The sequence below is a fragment of the Anolis sagrei genome, chromosome 2, assembly GCF_037176765.1.
Source record: "Anolis sagrei isolate rAnoSag1 chromosome 2, rAnoSag1.mat, whole genome shotgun sequence".
NCBI lineage: Eukaryota > Metazoa > Chordata > Lepidosauria > Squamata > Dactyloidae > Anolis > Anolis sagrei.
Window position 1 is genome coordinate 57472527 of NC_090022.1, and position 18561 is coordinate 57491087.

At 43.1% G+C, this 18561-nt stretch overlaps 1 protein-coding gene across 4 annotated transcripts in view; it reads right to left on the bottom strand.

Annotated features, from left to right (window-relative positions):
- Positions 1–18094, bottom strand: part of FLNB (filamin B) — a 106022-nt gene extending 87928 nt beyond the window's left edge. For all 4 annotated transcript variants that reach the window (XM_060766148.2, XM_060766147.2, XM_067463515.1 and 1 more), the window contains exon 1: positions 17400–18094. In XM_060766148.2, the coding sequence (XP_060622131.2) occupies positions 17400–17871 (472 nt within the window). In that variant the 5' untranslated portion in view covers positions 17872–18094. The remainder of the gene's footprint in view (positions 1–17399) is intronic.
- Positions 18095–18561: the final 467 nt, after the last annotated feature.

An 18561-nucleotide genomic window follows, 5' to 3' on the forward strand; every position in this document is an offset into this window, starting at 1 on the left:
AAGGCATGATCATCAAGTTTGCAGACGACACCAAATTGGGAGGGATAGCCAATAGTCCAGAGGACAGGAGCAGAATTCAAAACGATCTTGACAGACTAGAGAGATGGGCCAAAACTAACAAAATGAAGTTCAACAGTGACAAATGCAAGATACTCCACTTTGGCAGAAAAAATGAAATGCAAAGATACAGAATGGGGGACGCCTGGCTCGAGAGCAGTACGTGTGAAAAAGATCTTGGAGTCCACGTGGACAACAAGTTAAACATGAGCCAACAATGTGATGTGGCGGCAAAAAAAGCCAATGGGATTTTGGCCTGCATCAATAGAAGCATAGTGTCTAGATCTAAGGAAGTAATGCTACCCCTCTATTCTGCTTTGGTTAGACCACATCTGGAATATTGTGTCCAATTCTGGGCACCACAATTCAAGAGAGATGTTGACAAGCTGGAAAGTGTCCAGAGGAGGGCGACTAAAATGATCAAGGGTCTGGAGAACAAGCCCTATGAGGAGCGGCTTAGGGAACTGGGCATGTTTAGCCTGAAGAAGAGAAGGCTGAGAGGAGATATGATAGCCATGTATAAATATGTGAGAGGAAGCCACAGGGAGGAGGGAGCAAGCTTGTTTTCTGCTTCCTTGGAGACTAGGACACGGAACAATGGCTTCAAACTACAAGAGAGGAGATTCCATCTGAACATTAGGAAGAACTTCCTGACTGTGAGAGCCGTTCAGCAGTGGAACTCTCTGCCCCGGAGTGTGGTGGAGGCTCCTTCTTTGGAAGCTTTTAAGCAGAGGCTGGATGGCCATTTGTCAGGGGTGATTTGAATGCAATATTCCTGCTTCTTGGCAGGGGGTTGGACTGGATGGCCCATGAGGTCTCTTCCAACTCTATGATTCTATGATTCTATGATTCTATAAAATTACTGGTAATGTAATACATCATCCATCTAACAAGAGCATTGACTGCCAACTGGCAATTCGGCTGCATCTCCAAAGGAGGCTATGGGACAGTAGAGTTCTTCCCAGTCAATGTAAACATCCTCCAATCCAGGGAGGGTGCCCTTGCGAGCATGAAGCTCTCTCTTTTTTTCTTTTTTTTCTTTTTTGAAGGAAAAAAATCTTAAAATTCATAGGCAGGCGATACCTGTATAAGGGCCCACTAAAATTCCACATGAGTATGTGAACATTCAAATTCTCCAAAAGGGGAGTAACCAGGCAGACTAATCATATACAACCCAATTATATTAGAGCAGCATTTCTCAACCTGGGGGTCGGGACCCCTGGGGGGGGTCACAAGGGGGCATCAGAGGGGTCGCCAAAGACCATCAGAAAACACAGTATTTTCTGTTGGTCACGGGGGTTCTGTGTGCCAAGTTCGGCCCCATTCTATTGTTGGTGGAGTTCAGAATACTCTTTGATTGTAGGTGAACTATAAATCCCAGCAACTACAACTCCCAAAGGTCAAGGTCTATTTTTCCCCAAACTCCACCAGTGTTCACATTTGGGCATATTGAGTATTCGTGCCAAGTTTGGTCCAGATCTATCATTGTTTGAATCCACAGTGATCTCTGGATGTACAACTCCAAAATTCAAGATCAATGCCCACCAAACCCTTCCAATATTTTCTGTTGGTCACAGGAGTTCTGTGTGCCAAGTTTGATTCAATTCCATCATTGGTGGAGTTCAGGATGCTCTTTGATTGTAGGTAAACTATAAATCCCAGCAACTACAACTCCCAAATGACAAAATCAATCACCCCGCCCCCCCAACTCCACCAGTATTCAGATTTGGGCGTATTGGGTATTTGTGCCCAGTTTGGTCCAGTGAATGAAAATACACCCTGCCTATCAGATATTTACATTATGATTAATAACAATAGCAAAATTACAGTTATGAAGTAGCAACGAAAGTAATTTTATGGTTGGGGGTCACTACAACATGAGGAACGGTATTAAGGGGTTGCAGCATTCGGAAGGTTGAGAACCACTGTATTAGAGGGTTCTTATAATTAGACAAGATAATATTTAATTATTCATTCATTCTTACAGTTAGTAAGGTTTAGGAACTCCTTTTTTAAATGGTAGTTTTGCAGAATTACTAGTTGCCATGTTCATATTTGTTGTCATGAAGATTTACAACCACATACTCTACATTGACTAGAGATTTCCCCTGTGTGCTATACAGAAGGTGTGCTGGTATTTTCACACGTGATACCTACTGAAAATCCTAGCAATTCCTATCCCTTTCCAATCACAGAAGCACCCCATATTAGGACTTCCACAACTTCTTTCACCTGAACCTAATTCAGTCCTCACAAATTACAAGGCTCCTCTGCCATGTCAACTAAAAGGGACTCGGTCACACTGCTACAAAACAAGCTTTTTTCCTTATTCGCTTATGTTCCAGTTTCTTTTTACACAGAAAATGCTACCACTTCATCACATAATAGATTATCCAGAGATCCTGGGAAAAGTTTCTCTGACATAATGCACATGGTGCTTTATAGTGAATTCAGAAAAGAGCAATCTGAAGTATTTTCAAGCTGCCACCCTTTGTGGAGACATTGAAGTCCAACATCTCATCCAATCATAACTATTACTAAAAATAGAAACTTGTTTGGCATTCATCTTCCTATTTAACCACCCAGTCACCCCATTTAGCTGCACTCAGGACCTGCATCTATTGTGGCACTCAAGCAACATTTTGGATTATGCCCAAGTGCTATTCAGCTGCCAAGAGGCAGCAAACGGAGGCTTGTTACCAAAGACATTAAAACATTTTGCAACTTGTCCAGTTCAAGTAAAGCTGTCTTCTCATCTCTTCATCAGATCTGACATCCTGCTGTGGCAGATGAGATCGGTAAGTATAGTTAGTACATGGGATGGTCAGGTTGATACCACTACCTTCCTGACACAGGAGATAACAATCCTGGCTTAAGGCCCAGCAAGCCTGTCTGATCACGATGCTTGTTTGCCCATCTTCTTGAGCTATTTCCAAAACACAGTGTGCTGTAAGACAAAATGTACCTCAAACACTGCTTGTCCAGCCTTTTTTCCTCCTCACAAGGCTATGGGGAAGCAACATAGCAATCACACTTCCACACACTTCATACTGACTTTGCCATGCCATAAGGCTCAAAAAATTTTTTCGTGTCAGGAGCAACTTAAGAAACTGCAAGTCTGGTGTGAGAGAATTGGCCGTCTGCAAGGACACTGCTGAGGGGATGCCCAGATGTTGTGATGTTTCACCATCCTTGTGGGAGGTTTTTCTCATGTCCCTGCATGGGGAGCTGGAGATGACAGAGGGAGCTCACCCGCACTCTCTCAGTATTCGAACCTCCAACCTGTTGCTCTTCAGTCCTTCACCCATAAGGCTCAATAATAAATATCTTAAACAGATAGAGTGAGGTGTTGGATACCCAGGCCTTGTTTGGTCCCCAGACAATGTTTCAGAAATTACAGTTGGCCTTCTGCTGATACAGTTTCAGTTGCGTTCAGATTAATTTTTTTGGAAAAAAAATGGATTTTACAAGTATATAAGAAGGACACAATGTTACAACACCATTGTATATAACAGGACTTGAGCACCCATGGATTTCAGTGTGCGGTGGGGGCAGATTCCTGGAATAAAACCCCAACGGATACTAAGGGTACCTTGTACATCTGAATTAGAGTCTGTGTATACTAGAAAGACAGCTATCTTTTTAAAACACAGAACTGTATAAAAAGGATCCAATCTATACAAAGTCTTTATTCTCTCCCCCCCCCCCCCCCCAATGCACATACACAGTATGATCTTGCCAAATTTGAGTATCTATGGGTTGTTTAGAGAACTCTGGCAGCAGGAAGGAGAAAAGAGAAAGTCTCCTGCATCATTGTAGCATTGCGAAGACCGCAAAAGTAACTGTCATAGTTCAATGACATAGGAAATTATTTGCATGCAAAAGGCATGTAAAAGTATCCCAAAGAAGTCCATCTTTGGGAGCCATAGGCAAACTTCGGCTCTCCAGCTGTTTTGGACTTCAATTCCCACAATTCCTAACAACAAGTAGATTGTTAGGAATTGTGGAAGTTGAACTCCAAAACAGCTGGAGGTCTGAAGTTTTCCCATGCCTGATCTATAGGCTAGTAAACCATGTACAAGGACAAACCATATGTGAACTTAAAAGTCTTATTCTGTATTGCAGAGGTGGGCAAAGCATAGCCTGTGAGGAACATGCAACTCCCTCACTATTTCTGTGACCCCAGCAAAATGACCTCCTGCTCTGCAGATGGCACCATGTTTGGATGTCACCAGGTCAATTAATGCCTGGAAGTTTTGTTTGGCACTTTAATTGATTTCTGCTCACTTCCTGTTCTTAAATAAAGGCCTCTCCAACATGCCCCAAAACATGGTGACAACACCACTCCATACCCTTTATATATGATGATAAATCACATTGAAGGATGCAGCCCTCCAAAGTCTCATGGGAGACAAATGCAGCCCCTTCGACTTCCAAACTTGCCCAACCGAAGCTGCAGAGGCAGACATCCTTCATTCTTATGAAGAAAGAGGTGCTCCTATTTTGACATAATGTGCAAAAAGCTTGGTAATGTGGAATGGTACACAATGTACAAAAAAATGACATAGCCATCTTTCTGAAAGTTAGCAGATCCCACCCTGGGCAAACTATCTGGGAATCTTAGGGCCTTTCTACGCTGCCATCTAAAATTCAGATTATCTGCTTTGAACTGGATTATATATGACAGTGTAGAAAGCCCCTTTGCAACGCTACGCTGTATAACAAAATCAAAGGAAGGCAAAACATAGGCTAACTCAATTATCCTTCTTCGTTTAAGCAACAGTTGACAGATTTAAGGTTATGGTTAAAAGTGGTGACCAAAATCATGATCTCCTAAGTGAAAATTAGTGGGTAAGCCCAGCAAACAACTATTGAGTGAACGAAAAATATTTAATGGCATCTAGTGGTACTTATTCTCTCAGCTGAACTAACAGTTTCAAATACCAGAAGCCTTGGTCTTTTAGTTCCACTATGACAACTTAACTGTTCCAAGAGTTATGTCAAAAAGAGTTTTCTCCTGCAACACTCTAAAGAAGCAGATTATACTTAGTAATGAATTGAAACATCTCACAATAACAATTTTTCAGACTAAAAATCCCATTCACTACAGATGATTCAATTTCTGCAGGTATTTGGTTATATTGCCAGCAAGAGCACAGCCAGAACCATTCCATTTTTGGCAGCTTACTGAAGAATCTACAGGATTAAACTCCCAGCTCTGCAAAACCTGTATGATTTACTTCCTTCTTAAAGGACAAGCTCTTGAAAGTAAAAGCAAGTGAGAAAAAAAGCACCAATGTTTTAGCGTCCCACATAGGCAGCCACTCCTCAGTGAAACTGAACATTTAGAGCCCTAGACAAACATGAATAATGGCATCCAGTCATCGCAAGCAATAATCCCTTTAGTGCTGAATCACTGTTTGAAGTCCTTGAATCCTAGCCTCTGAGCTGGACAAAAAAATGCTTTCAATAGCTATTCTGTCTGAGCTGGATGTTTTTATCACCCATTATCAAAATACAGAATAACAGAAGAATTATAGTTTGGTCTGCAGGAAGTGTACTTGAAATAAATTAGAAAAAGAGTTGAAATTCCTGTGAGATAAGATTCTGAAGATAAGCAATTTAGTTTTACAAGATAAGAAAGGTGTTTCCAGTGAACAAATGATTACAGATTTAGTCATCGGGTGAAGATCAATCGATTGGCCCTTCACAGATCATCATGTCCCTTAAATCATTATTTAAGAATAGACCTGGAGAAATGGGCAAACCTCCCAAAACTGTTGCAGTGTAGTCCTCAACAGCCTTAGCCAATAATGAAGATGATGGAGACTGTAGTTTGGCAACATCAGGAAAGCCACATACCATCCAGCATATTCTAGCAGCAAAGGTGTTGAGTTTCCATTCTGATAACTTGCTAGCATTTATTATTTCCATGTCACAAGCTTTTCCGATAATAAACTTGTGAAGAAAAAAAAGCCGTCACATCTCTTTCAGCAGGAAAAGGAAGGATGCAGCTGGAGGGCCTAAATACACTAGGAATCAGATCCTGTCTGATCTCAGAAAGTAAGCAGGCTGAGTCATGGTCACTACTTGAATGAGAAGCTACAACAAATACCAGGTGCTGTAAGTTACATTTATGAGGAAGGAACTGGCAAAACCACCTCTGCCTTGAGCCACGAGGAGAGGTAGGTAAGAAATAAAATTATTATTATTATTATTATTATTATTACTATTATTATTATTACCTTTAAAAAAAACCTACAAAATTCATGGGGTCGCCATAAGTTGACAAAAAACTTACACACGTGTGTTCTGAACAGGCAGCATGGAAGAGAACAATAGTTTTACTGTATTTTTGTAAATAATATTTTCTCTAAAGCAGAACCATTAATGTCTGTTTCCATGCAAAGCATAAATGCATCTCTAAACTACCAAGGTCACAATATTTTGAATAAATTGTGTCTTCATTTAAAATTCAATAATTATATTTGAAGGAACAGAAGTTCCAGCAGTGCCTTCTTTGAAAAATTGAGAAACATGTTGAGTGTCTATGTCTCAGCCCTCAGCAAATGTGATACTGGATACTGCAACAAAAGGGATCAATGTGTAAAACTAGAAAAGTAATGGATTGTCAAAAATATATTTATTACCACTATGTTCCAAGAAGTTCCATAGGGAACAAATACAAGCTGAAACCTAAAGTAACTAATTCATTTCCAAAAAAAAAGCAGTGCTCAAAGCGTTCCTCTTTGCCTTCTCAAGGAATTCCCAGGAAGAAAGGAAAGCGGAAAGAATGCTGATGTATCATTGGTGTAACTGCTTACTCGCAATGGGGAGTGCAAAGGGTGTGATCTTGCTCTTTAACATCTTTCCACAGTCATTGGATACAGTCATTATTGATTTTGGGAGAAGAGTCATCAGAATGCAAATATCACCCAATCTATTTCTCTGTAACATCTTAGGAGTGGCAATGCTCAACCTGTGCTTCAATGCAGTGCTGGATGAAGGTCAACCAACAGCACTGTGAGATAGATGTTATGTGAGTAAGCACTTCCTATGAGTCATTCAGTACTTTACCTGTCTTGGATGTGCATCCCTCACAGCAGGGTTGAATCACTGAATTCCCAACTCTGGAATTCACTCCCCAGAGATATTAGGCAAGCCCCCACCCTGGCACTCTTCAGGAGGAGCCTGAAAACTTAGTTATTCCAATGTGCCTTCAATGATTGTGTTCATTGAGCACATAATACCAGCTTCAACTGGTACATCACCCTAAGACTATTTCCAGATAGGAATAACTTTGACACTGTGACCCATGCATTAGAAACCTCAAAACTACACAACAGTAGGATTTAGGTTAGGCTACCCTTGAGACTGGTCCAAATACTGAGGGTGACCCAGATTTTTTTTAGCTTCTTCCCTATTTCCTTTTGGTATAACTAGAAAATCAGTGTCACCCATGGTAACAACATCTAAATCTGCATACAATGTGAAAGCAACACAGCCTAGGCATAGTCCAATTTTATGTAAGGCATTCAAATTGTCATTCCTGCACAGAAATGCATTGTTCACATTGTCAAAGCACAGATTGTGAACCTCACTTAATGTTTTTCTTGTTATTTTTGCCATTTCTCCACTATTAGAATTGTTAATATTTTTAAGGACGTACGGTTTTTGAAAAAACTACCAAAAAACCCAGAATTATAAGCTGTTGTGGGTGTATCCGTATGGGGGGCACCATATATATATATATATATATATATATATATACACACACACACACACACACACACATATGCATGCAAGAGGTGTGGACATTAATTGTCAACAATAAAACCGCCTTCTGTACTCAAAAGATATTGCTTCTTTTCACTTGAGTAACACCATGTACATAAATCCATAAATCAAACATTTCAGGTGTGTCACCCCACCCAAAAATCCGGGGAGGGTACAAGTTGGCCAACTGGAATGCAATTAGCACACGCATCTACACACCCAAGTGAACTACTGATAATAGTTCAACACTTGCACCTTTGAACTGCTGAGCACCTAATGTAAACTAGGCTTGGCAGAAACTCCACAAAATGTCATTTTCTCACTGTTGCTTATCAATGTTCTTGATAAACTGAGTCAGTTTTTACTAAATCAGCATGGGTGCAACAGGATGCATTTTTATTTATTTTTTAAAGAAAATATATTCCTTGCCATTAAAAGAAATATGGTACAATTGTTATCCTATGCACAGCGTATTACGTGTTTTCAGATCTACAGCTGACACACACCAATACAATGCACTCAGTGCTATGGGCCTTTATTCCATATGTGCTCCCAGGCTGGATCATAAAGGCAAAACGGAACTCAACTCTGACCAGCAGACTTCTGCATTCAATGCAATAGTTTTTAATTTGTTGACCCAAGAAGTCGGGTTCATTGGAGGCAATACGATTGTGTTCATGAGTGATGTCTTCAGAATGTTAGCGCTGCCACTAAACTAGCAACTAGTATTTTATTACCCATGGAAAAAATCTGCCAAGTTTATTGCAGGAAAGAGTTCTCACACAAAAATCTGGTTGTGTATACTGCGCAAGGCGCACCATAACCTGAACTTTGGGAGTGGCAAGCTCAATCATGCAGCAATTACAATAAATGCAGATGAACTCCCATGTCTGCAACAGTCACTAGATTTCCGACTGACACCCTATTCTGAGCCTAAGCAAAAAGCTACATTATAATTTGCTTATAACAAATGAACTGGAATGGCTTGGTAAAGTGTCAGTTATTAAATTTGATAGCTAGTCATTAGCTGCATGTAACTGCCAAGACACACAGGTGTTTAACTGCACTCTTCCAACAAAAATGGGTCTGGTAGTTAATATGTCTTTTCTTGTCTGGAGAAACGTTCAGTATCGAGGCTGTTCACTGAATATTCAGGTGAACACACCTATGTGAAGAGTCAGAAACCAGTCAAAATTATTCATACAGGTTATTGGGAGTGGGGTGTCTTGATATAGGTAACACATTAGAACAGTGGAGAACACTGAGAGTAACGATGTATTATTCTTCTATATATTAAAGTCACCAATTTGGACAAAGTTGTTTGAGATAAACACTGTCGAGCAGGATAATGATACTAACACATTGCTGTCAGGAATCAAAAAGTTTTGAGACAAAAATGGCTTCATGAGATGAAAATCCAGCAAACCAGTTAACATTGCTTACTTAAGGCACCCGGAACTCTGACAACTCCTAACAACCTACCAGCTGTTAGGAATTGTGGGAGTTGAAGTCCAAAACACCCGGAGGGACGAAGTTTGCCCATGCTTGCTCTAGAGCTTTCTAAACATTTCATGTTAGTGACACACTTTTTTGGACATGCATCCTTTCACAGCACAATAACACAGTTTTACTAGCAAGCCAGAGGTTAAACCAACTCCTTATAAAATACATAAATTATAATAACAAAATGTATGGGGACACAGAATATCTCATACTTTTATTCAAATTTCTTAAAAATATGGGATTTCTTGACTGTTTCACATAGATTCAGAGGTTTCTCATTATGTAGTATGACATACCTACACACTGCAGCCAACACACAAACGTGTTGTGACACAGTTTGGAAAGCTCTGCATTAATCACAGCACCACTTTATAAGAGGAAGCACATCTTCCATGTGCTATACAGAAGGTATCCGGGAGGGGGGGGGTTGTGGGGTTTTTGTAGCACACATTCCCCCACCCATGTCAACAATTCTGTCAACTTTCTGCTAGTTCTTTACCAGCAACACCCAGCATGAGTAGGACAAAAGTACACATGACTCTTATTGTTACTTTAGTTGGCACTTTGCACAACATATTCTGCTGTTAATGTTTAAACTGAAAGAGAGTAGAGTGAAGTAATTCCTGGAAACGCAAGTTGTAGCAGCTGTCGGAGGTATTTTCCCACAAGGAGACTGATTCAGAGATCAGCAAGGTTCCCCTGCTTCAAACCATATGGGTTACATACAGAAAACCAACATTCCTTCTCCTATGCTTTTTCTTGAAGCCTCAAGTCTATTTACACAGACACAAGGTCTCTGAAGTTATGCTTCAGGTCTCTAATTCAAGGTCACGTTTTGCTCATAACAACATACTTTTATACCCCAGAGACACACGGCAAAGAAAACCTAATTACTTCCTTACTTAAAATTCAGATAGCCTTCCACCAAACAGGGTAACAATTATTTAAAAGTTATGTTTCAGCTCCCACAGGCAGGTATTAATTTTATTTTCCTTTACTTGTTAAGCATACTAATTCTATGCTACCACTTGGCTGCTGATTGAGAGCACAGCAAGATTGGGTTAAAGAAAATGAATCACTGTTTCACATCTTAAATTTTCTAAAGGCGACTTTCATTTGCAGACCATGTGTTATGTCTTTATCTCGACTCTTCCTTTGGGACTCTCAGAATACTATCACTTATTAAACCTAAAGTTTATTTAAGAACTGATGAGGATGAGACTTGCTTGGCTTTAGTAACTCAAGAACAATATGTTTTATTAAAACCATTTTCTGAGTCCATTCACTTTAAAAAGATCTACACATGATCTAACAGCAACAAATCTTCAATGAAAGTCGGTCACAGAGTTTCACAATTGAAAGAGCACTTGTTTGCAGAAATGTGAAGTATCTGCCCAGGAAAATAATCCTGTCAGAAATAGTATTTCCTACATTGATCCATCTTGCAACATTAGGGTCAGTTATTATTCTAATGTTATGCATGCATGCCTGACTTCTAAAAATGGAATAACAGGAGCGACTAGAAGCAATACAACCCCCACCTTGGATATCACAGACTTCATAAAAATTCAAGAACAGGTTCTACAACTAGCTTCAGGAGATGTTCTGCCTTTGCATATGGGGCAAATTATGGTTGTTGCATGCCTTCAAGACATTTCTGACTTTTTGTGACCCTAAGGCAAAGCTAGTATTGGGCTTTCCTTGGCAGATTTTGTGGAGAAGGTGCGCCACTGACTTTCCCAAGGTCACACAGTGGGTTTCCAAAGCTAAGAAGGGATTCAGATCCTGGTTTCTCAGGCTCCTTCCACACAGGTATAAAAATTCACATTGAACTGGATTATATGGCAGTATGTACTCTGGGCCCTTCCACACAGTCATATAATCCAAAATATCAAGGTAGAAAATCCCACAATATCTGCTTTGAACTGGGTTATCTGAGTCCACACTGCTATATGTTCCAGTTCAAAGCAGGTAATGTGGGATTTTATTCAGTTGTGTGGAAGGGGCCTCAGTTAATCCAGTTCAAAGCAGATATTGTGGATTATGTGCCTTGATATTCTGGGTTATATGGCTGTGTGGAAGGGCCCTCAGAGTCCTAATTAAACACACAAGCTACCATACCAGGCTGACTCTCTATGGGCCCTTCCATACACTCATATAGCCAAGAATATCAAGGCAGAATAATCCACAGTGTCTGCTTTGAACTGGGTTATATGAGTCCACACCTACATATATCCCAGTTCAAAGCAGATAATGTGAGATTTTGTTCAGCTGTGTAGAAGGGGCCTATGTTAGGTTATATTGTCTTTATATCCCAGTTCTGTATGAATTTCTCTCATATTTGCATTTTTTCCTGCTTCAACTCAGAACTTTCAATTACTGTAATGCATAACTACAATTCATCTGACAGGGTAAGACCTGCATCCTATTCATAGTCCTAAAGTCTGACAATTAATCAATGTTTTGAATGTTATTTACCTAAATCCCATTGATTCAATGGGGTCAGTTCTACTTGAGAATACTGGCCAGGGCTATTTACGTAACTTGGGAGAGTGGTAAAGATGAAAGACTTAACTAGAAAAAAACTGTGTTTTGCTAAACAGTGAATACAATCCTGCAAACACTTACTTGGGAGCAAGACCCAATTTTGTGCCTTGGACTTATATAAATGTTCAAGGACAGAAGCACACACATTTCCCAACTTTAAAGAGTTGCGATTGGCAACCCAAACACAAATACTGCTAAGCAATAAAGCAGCTCAGCTGCTGAGAAGTACAAAACAGTAAATTTCACAGCCAGAATAAGTTTTTTTTTTAACCAAGTAGAAAAACACAGTCACTGAGAGGAGGCAGCTCACACTCTGGTTAACTTTTCATATACTATGCTATCACACATTATGAATGAGTTATATTATGCAACCCAGGAGGTGTGACCCACAAGCCCCTCATAATTTGTGAAACTTCCAACTCCTTGCATTCTTCACCATTGGCTATGTTAGCAAGGACTACTGGGAGTTACAGTTCAACAATGATCCCCAGCCTGTTCACATGGACACTGACAGCATGTTAGTCATTAGGTAAGTAAATAGTCCCTCATGACTGGATCCAGACTAAACTTTTAAAATTCAGTATCTTCCTTCTCTGGCCCTACCATTGCTCAATTTTGATAAACGTGCAAAAGGCATCCTCAAAAAGAGGATAAAGTGCAAAAGCTTTAATTCCTTATAGGATCTCTATAAAAGATAAAGGTTTCCCCTGACATTAAGTCTGGTTGTGTCCGACTCTGGATGGTGGTGTTCAACTCCATTTCTAAGCCGAAGAGCTGGCGTTGTCCATAGACACATTCAAGGTCATGAGGCCAGCATGACTGGATGGAGTGCTGTTACTTTCCTGCCAAGGCGGTGCCTATTGATTTACTCACATTTTCATGTTTTCGAACTGCTAGGTTGGAAGAAGCTGGGGCTAACAGTGGGAGTTCACACCACTCCCCGGATTCAAACTGCCGACCTTTCGGTCAGCAAGTTCAGCAGCTCAGCAGTTTAACCCACTGCGCCACCAGGAGGCCCTTATGGGATCTCTATAGTTTCCCAATATTGAGTTTCCAAAATCTTAGGATTATTACTTCGGCTATACAGGAAAAGAAAAAAACCTACAGTGACAGTCCAGTTGTCAGTCTCAACTGCAGTAGCCCCACTAAACCAGGCATGGGCAAACTTTGGCCCTTCAAGTGTTTTGGACTCCCACAATTCCTAATCGCCAGTTAGGAATTGTGGGAGTTGAAGTCCAAAACACCTGGAGGGCCAAGGTGTGCCCATGTCTGCACTAAACCATAAGCAGCAAGCTCCCCCACTTGAATCAATGCTAGTTGGGAGTAACAACTGGATTTAGGCCTTAGATATGTGTGGCCTTTCAAAGGCTGAACTTATTATGGCATACAGTTTTATGGATTGTGTTCATTAGATGCTATGGATGCAGGTGAAAGGTATAGTATAGACATCAAAGATATGTTGGAACTTTTGAATGGGAGGAGGAATCATGTGGCCTACCTGACATACCAATAGCCTTCTGCAGATTTGTAGTAGCTTATCCCAAAAGTTAAATTGTTCAGTAGTGGAAACTTGTCCAACCCACCCCAAATTACATTGCTAAAAAAAGCCGTGGAAGAGAAAGAGTAATTTTTTGTATAAAATGTTGCATGTGAACTTAAATCGTGGTGCTGACCACAAACCTCTGGGCTGGCTGATCTGCGGTGAGGCATCCTATCCCCTCATGTTTAGTATATGATCATCTCTGTTTGCATCTGGCACCAGCATGTGGACCTCAGAAAGAAAAGAGACCCCCAGATATCTAAAGACTGCCTGTCTCTGGCCCAGCAATTTGAACAGCAGGAAGCAAGTTGCAGTCTACCCCAAAACAAAGAGTCCTCTCAACTACAAAGGAGTAAAACATACTGTCTGTGAAATGTATGACACTGCTACTGTTGAATTAGATTGAAAGATAAATATAAAAACCCAAGAAGCTGATCCTTTTAAGATCACTGTAGTTGTAGGTCACTGTTTACACTAGGCATGGACCAACTTGGGCCCTCCATGTATTTTGGATGTCTACTCCCACAATTCCTAACAGCCCTTCCTTTTCCCCCTCAGCCACTCAAATACTCCCCTGCCACTACATGATTGGAGCCCTGCCAGAAAAGGGGCGGAGTCCTGTGAAGACTCAAGGGTTAATTGGACCTGAAATGGATGAACTATCCGCTTTGGAAAAGAGAGGCATTCTTTTTTTCCCCAAAAAGTATTTTTTTATCTGTATTGTGGAAGACTCTGAAGGTGTCAGCCACAGATGCAGTCGAAACATTGGGAGAAAATAATAATAAATTTTATTTGTACCCCACCCCATCTCTCCAAGGGACTGGGGCAGTTCACAACATGAATAAATACAGCAAAATACATTAAAATAAATAACAGATCACATCAATAGAAAAAAACAAGATAAGCCAAAACACAAATATACAACATTAACAATAAAATTATAAAACTTTAATTAAAACACTGTCATTCCTATGCTTCTAGAACAGGACCTTGCAGCCCAGAAACCATTTAACACCCCTGTGTTCAATAATGTTTAATGTTTTATCAGGGGAGGGACAATTTTGATGTTTTATACTGTTTTTTATCAATCGCATTGAATTGTTGCCAACACTGTGAACCGCCCCAAGTTCCCTTCGGGGTTGAGAAGGGTGGTATACAAATACCACAAATAATATTTTTATTTATTTGAGAAAGAGAATGGTAAAACCAAGGGTGCATTTCAACACAGCAGAATGAATGCACTTTGGCACCGCTTTAACTGCCCTGTCTCAATGCTATGCAATCCTGGAAGTTGCGGTTTTACAAGATACTTAACCTTCAATGTCCAAAACTGCTGGTGCCTCATCAAACTACAACCTTCTATAGCAGGCGTAGGCAAACTTGGGCCCTCCCTCCAGGTGTTTTGGACTTCAACTCCCACCATTCCTAACAGCCTCAGGCCCTTTCCTTTTCACAGCCGAGGGAGAAAAGGAAGAGGCCCAAGGCTGTTAGGAATGGTAGGAGTTGGAGTCCAAAACACCTGGAGGGAGGGCCCAAGTTGGACCAGACCTGGTTTATATGCTGTAGGCACTGTAGAAAGTTTGTTAAGCACTTTAAATCCATTATTTAAAACTGTTATTTTAACACATCTGCACACACTGCATACCTAGTGCCCATCCAACAACATGATATGTTTTTGGGAGATCCATGTGTAGAAATTATTATTGTGTGTGTGTGTGTTCAGGAGAGACTTGAGAAAATGCATGTTGGGGCTGGTGTGAGAGAACTGGCCATCTGCAAGGACACTGCCCAGTTGTTTTGATGTTTTGTCATCCTTGTGGGAGAGTTCTCTCATGTCCCCACATGGGGAGCTGGAGCTGACAGAAGGAGCTCATCCACACTCTCCCCGGACTCAAACCTCTGACCTGTCAGTCGGCACAAGGGTTTAATCCACCATGCCACGGGGGCTCGGTGTAAAAAAAATGAGAAGAGGATAGATAGGCTGATGGGTTTGGTTGTTATTTTTCCAACAGTGCCATGCAGAAGAGATCCCCAAGACCAGGGTCCTCAAACTAAGGTCCGGGGGCCGGATACGGCCTTCCAAGGTCATTTACCCGGCCCTCGATAAAGGTCAACCTAAGTCTGAAACGACTTGAAAGCACACCACCACCACAACAACAACCCTATATCATCAGCCAAAAGCAGGCCCACTCTTCCCATAATTGTTCTTCATTTTAATAATCGTATTGTTTTTAAGTGTTTTTTGCTAATAAGATATGTGCAGGGTGCATAGGAATTCATTCATTATTTTTTTCAAATTATAATCCGGCCCTCCGACAGTTTGAGGGACTATAACCTGGCCTTCTGTTTGAAAGGTTTGAGGACCCCTCCCCAAGACCCTTGCTGCTGTTCCTTTCTTTCAAAAACGCATACATGTGTACTGTCTATCTGGAAAGTCGAACTGGCAGTCCAAATAAAGCCTGAGCTCTCCAAATGAGAGGCTGCCCTTTTAACAGTGTGAGCCCTTCATAAGAATCCAGCACAGAAACCAAAGTCCTGTTGCAGCCAAAAGGAAGTGGCTCTACCTGCTGGGAGGGGAGGCACCTCAGGAAATCCTGTCTGAGCAGCGCCAGGGTTTGCCTTTTCCCTGATTAGATGTAGGAAGGAACAGAGGTCCATACATGGGAAAGACCATATGGACTGGGGAGAGGATAGGCCAGCAATTGATGGGTACAGGGCAGGTATGAGCCCTCCAGGTGTTTTGGACTTCAACTCTCACCATTCCCAACAGCCTCAGGCCCTTTCCTTTTCCCCCTCAGCCGCTTAAGCGGCTGAGGGGGGAAAGGAAGGGGCCTGAGGCTATTGGGAATCGTGAGAGTTGAGGGAAGGGGGCTGATGCTATTGGGAAAGTTAAGGGAAGGGGGCTGAGGCTGTTGGGAACTGGGAGAGTTGAGGGAAGGGGCCTGAGGCTATCAGGAATTGGGAGAGTTGAGGGAAGGGGCCTGAGGCTGTTGGGAATTGTGAGAGTTGAGGGAAGGGGCCTGAGGCTGTTGGGAATTAGGAGAGTTGAGGGAAGGGGCCTGAGGCTGTTGGGAATTAGGAGAGTTGAGGGAAGGGGCCTGAGGCTGTTGGGAATTAGGAGAGTTGAGGGAAGGGGCCTGAGGCTGTTGGGAATTGTGAGAGTTGAGGGAAGGGGCCTGAGGCTGTTGGGAATTAGGAGAGTTGAGGGAAGGGGCCTGAGGCTGTTGGGAATTGGGAGAGTTGAGGGAAGGGGCCTGAGGCTGTTGGGAATTGTGAGAGTTGAGGGAAGGGGCCTGAGGCTGTTGGGAATTAGGAGAGTTGAGGGAAGGGGCCTGAGGCTGTTGGGAATTAGGAGAGTTGAGGGAAGGGGCCTGAGGCTGTTGGGAATTGGGAGAGTTGAGGGAAGGGGCCTGAGGCTATTGGGAATCGTGAGAGTTGAGGGAAGGGGGCTGAGGCTGTTGGGAACTGGGAAAGTTGAGGGAAGGGGGCTGAGGTTATCGGGAATTGGGAGCGTTGAGGGAAGGGGCCCGAGGCTGTCAGGAATTGGGAGAGTTGAAGGAAGGGGCCTGAGGCTGTCGGGAATTGTGAAACTTAAAGGAAGGGGCCTGAGGCTGTTGGGAATCGTGAGAGTTGAAGGGACCTTAGGCTGTCAGGAATCGGGACAGTTGAGGGAAGGGGCCTGAGGCTGTCAGGAACTGGAAGAGTTGAGGGAAGGGGCCTGAGGCTGTCAGGAATCGTGAGTGTTGAAGGAAGGGGCCTGAGGCTGTTTGGAATTGGGAGAGTTGAAGTCCAAAACACCTGGAGGACCCAAGTTGGCCCATGCCTGCTTATCTACAAGGTGGATGCAGCCAAGGTGGGGCTGGGATGCTCTCCCCTGCAGCTAAACACCGCCAGAGGCCGGCAAAACCTCCTCTGAGCCATCCCCGAGCAACATGTGGCCACCCCCTCCCTCTTTCCCTCTTTCCCTTGGGCTCACCGATGGAGACGAGCTTGATGTTCTCCCTCTCGAGGAACTCCAGGGCGACGGAGACGTTCTCCAGCTGCATCTGCCGGAAGGTGGGGCGCTGGTGGTACTTGCGGTACATGCGCTTCTGGCTGAGCACCTCCAGGAGCGCGATCAGGCGCAGCCCGTCGCTCAGGTCGCACTGCAGGTTCCCGATGCGCTTGTTCACGCAGCGGAGGTGCTCGTTGCACCAGCGGGTGAAGGTGTTCTGCTGGATCCGCTTCCAGGGCGCGTCCTCCGCCAGGTCCTTCTCCGTCACCGGCATGATGCTATCGGGCTCCGAGGCGCGGGGCACTGCTCCCACCTCCTGCTTCGGCTGCTGCTTTTGCTCCTTCTGCTGCTGCTGCTGCTCCGGCCGAGGAAGAGCAGGCGACTGCGAGTCCGGGCTGTGCGCGCTCCAGTCGCCGCGAGCCACCGGGACCCGCGCCTGCGCACTCGCGCTCATGCCGCCGCCACCAAGGGCCCCGCCTTCCCTAACTCCTCCTCTTTCTCCTTCCCTCTGGGTCGCAGCCAAGTTACAATGGGTGCAACTACTCAGCAGCGCCCTTCGTTACTCAGACAGTCAGTTTAGCAACCTCTGCTGCCACTACCTCCTCTTCTTCTTGGCCTGCCCCTGCAGCCACCGCCCTTACCTTTCTCACACACTTCACCACTACACAGCCACTCTCGCGCTCCTCTTTGGACCCCGCGCCTTAAATACTCCCCTCCCGCCCCGTGATTGGAGCCCCGCCAGAAAAGGGGCGGAGTCCCGGGAAGGGAAGGGCAAGGCTGTTGAGACTCAAGGGTTAATTGGACCCGAAATGGGTGAACTACCCGCTTTGAGTCAGAGGGGCGTTCCTTTTTAGCAAAAAGTATTCTATTATTTGCATTGTGGAAGTGACTGGCTTGACCTTGAAGGCGCTGGGGGTGGTGACGGCCGACAGGGAGCTCTGGCATGGGCTGGTTCATGAGGTCACGAAGAGTCGGAAGCGACTGAACAAATGAACAACAATTGTGGAAGGCCCTGAAGTTGCAAGCGAAATGTCAGGAGAAAATAAGAATACTAATAATAATAAACTCATTGGAGGGAAGGATATTAGGGGCAAAGATAAAGTATTTTGGCCACATCATGAGAAGACAGGAAATCTTGGAGAAG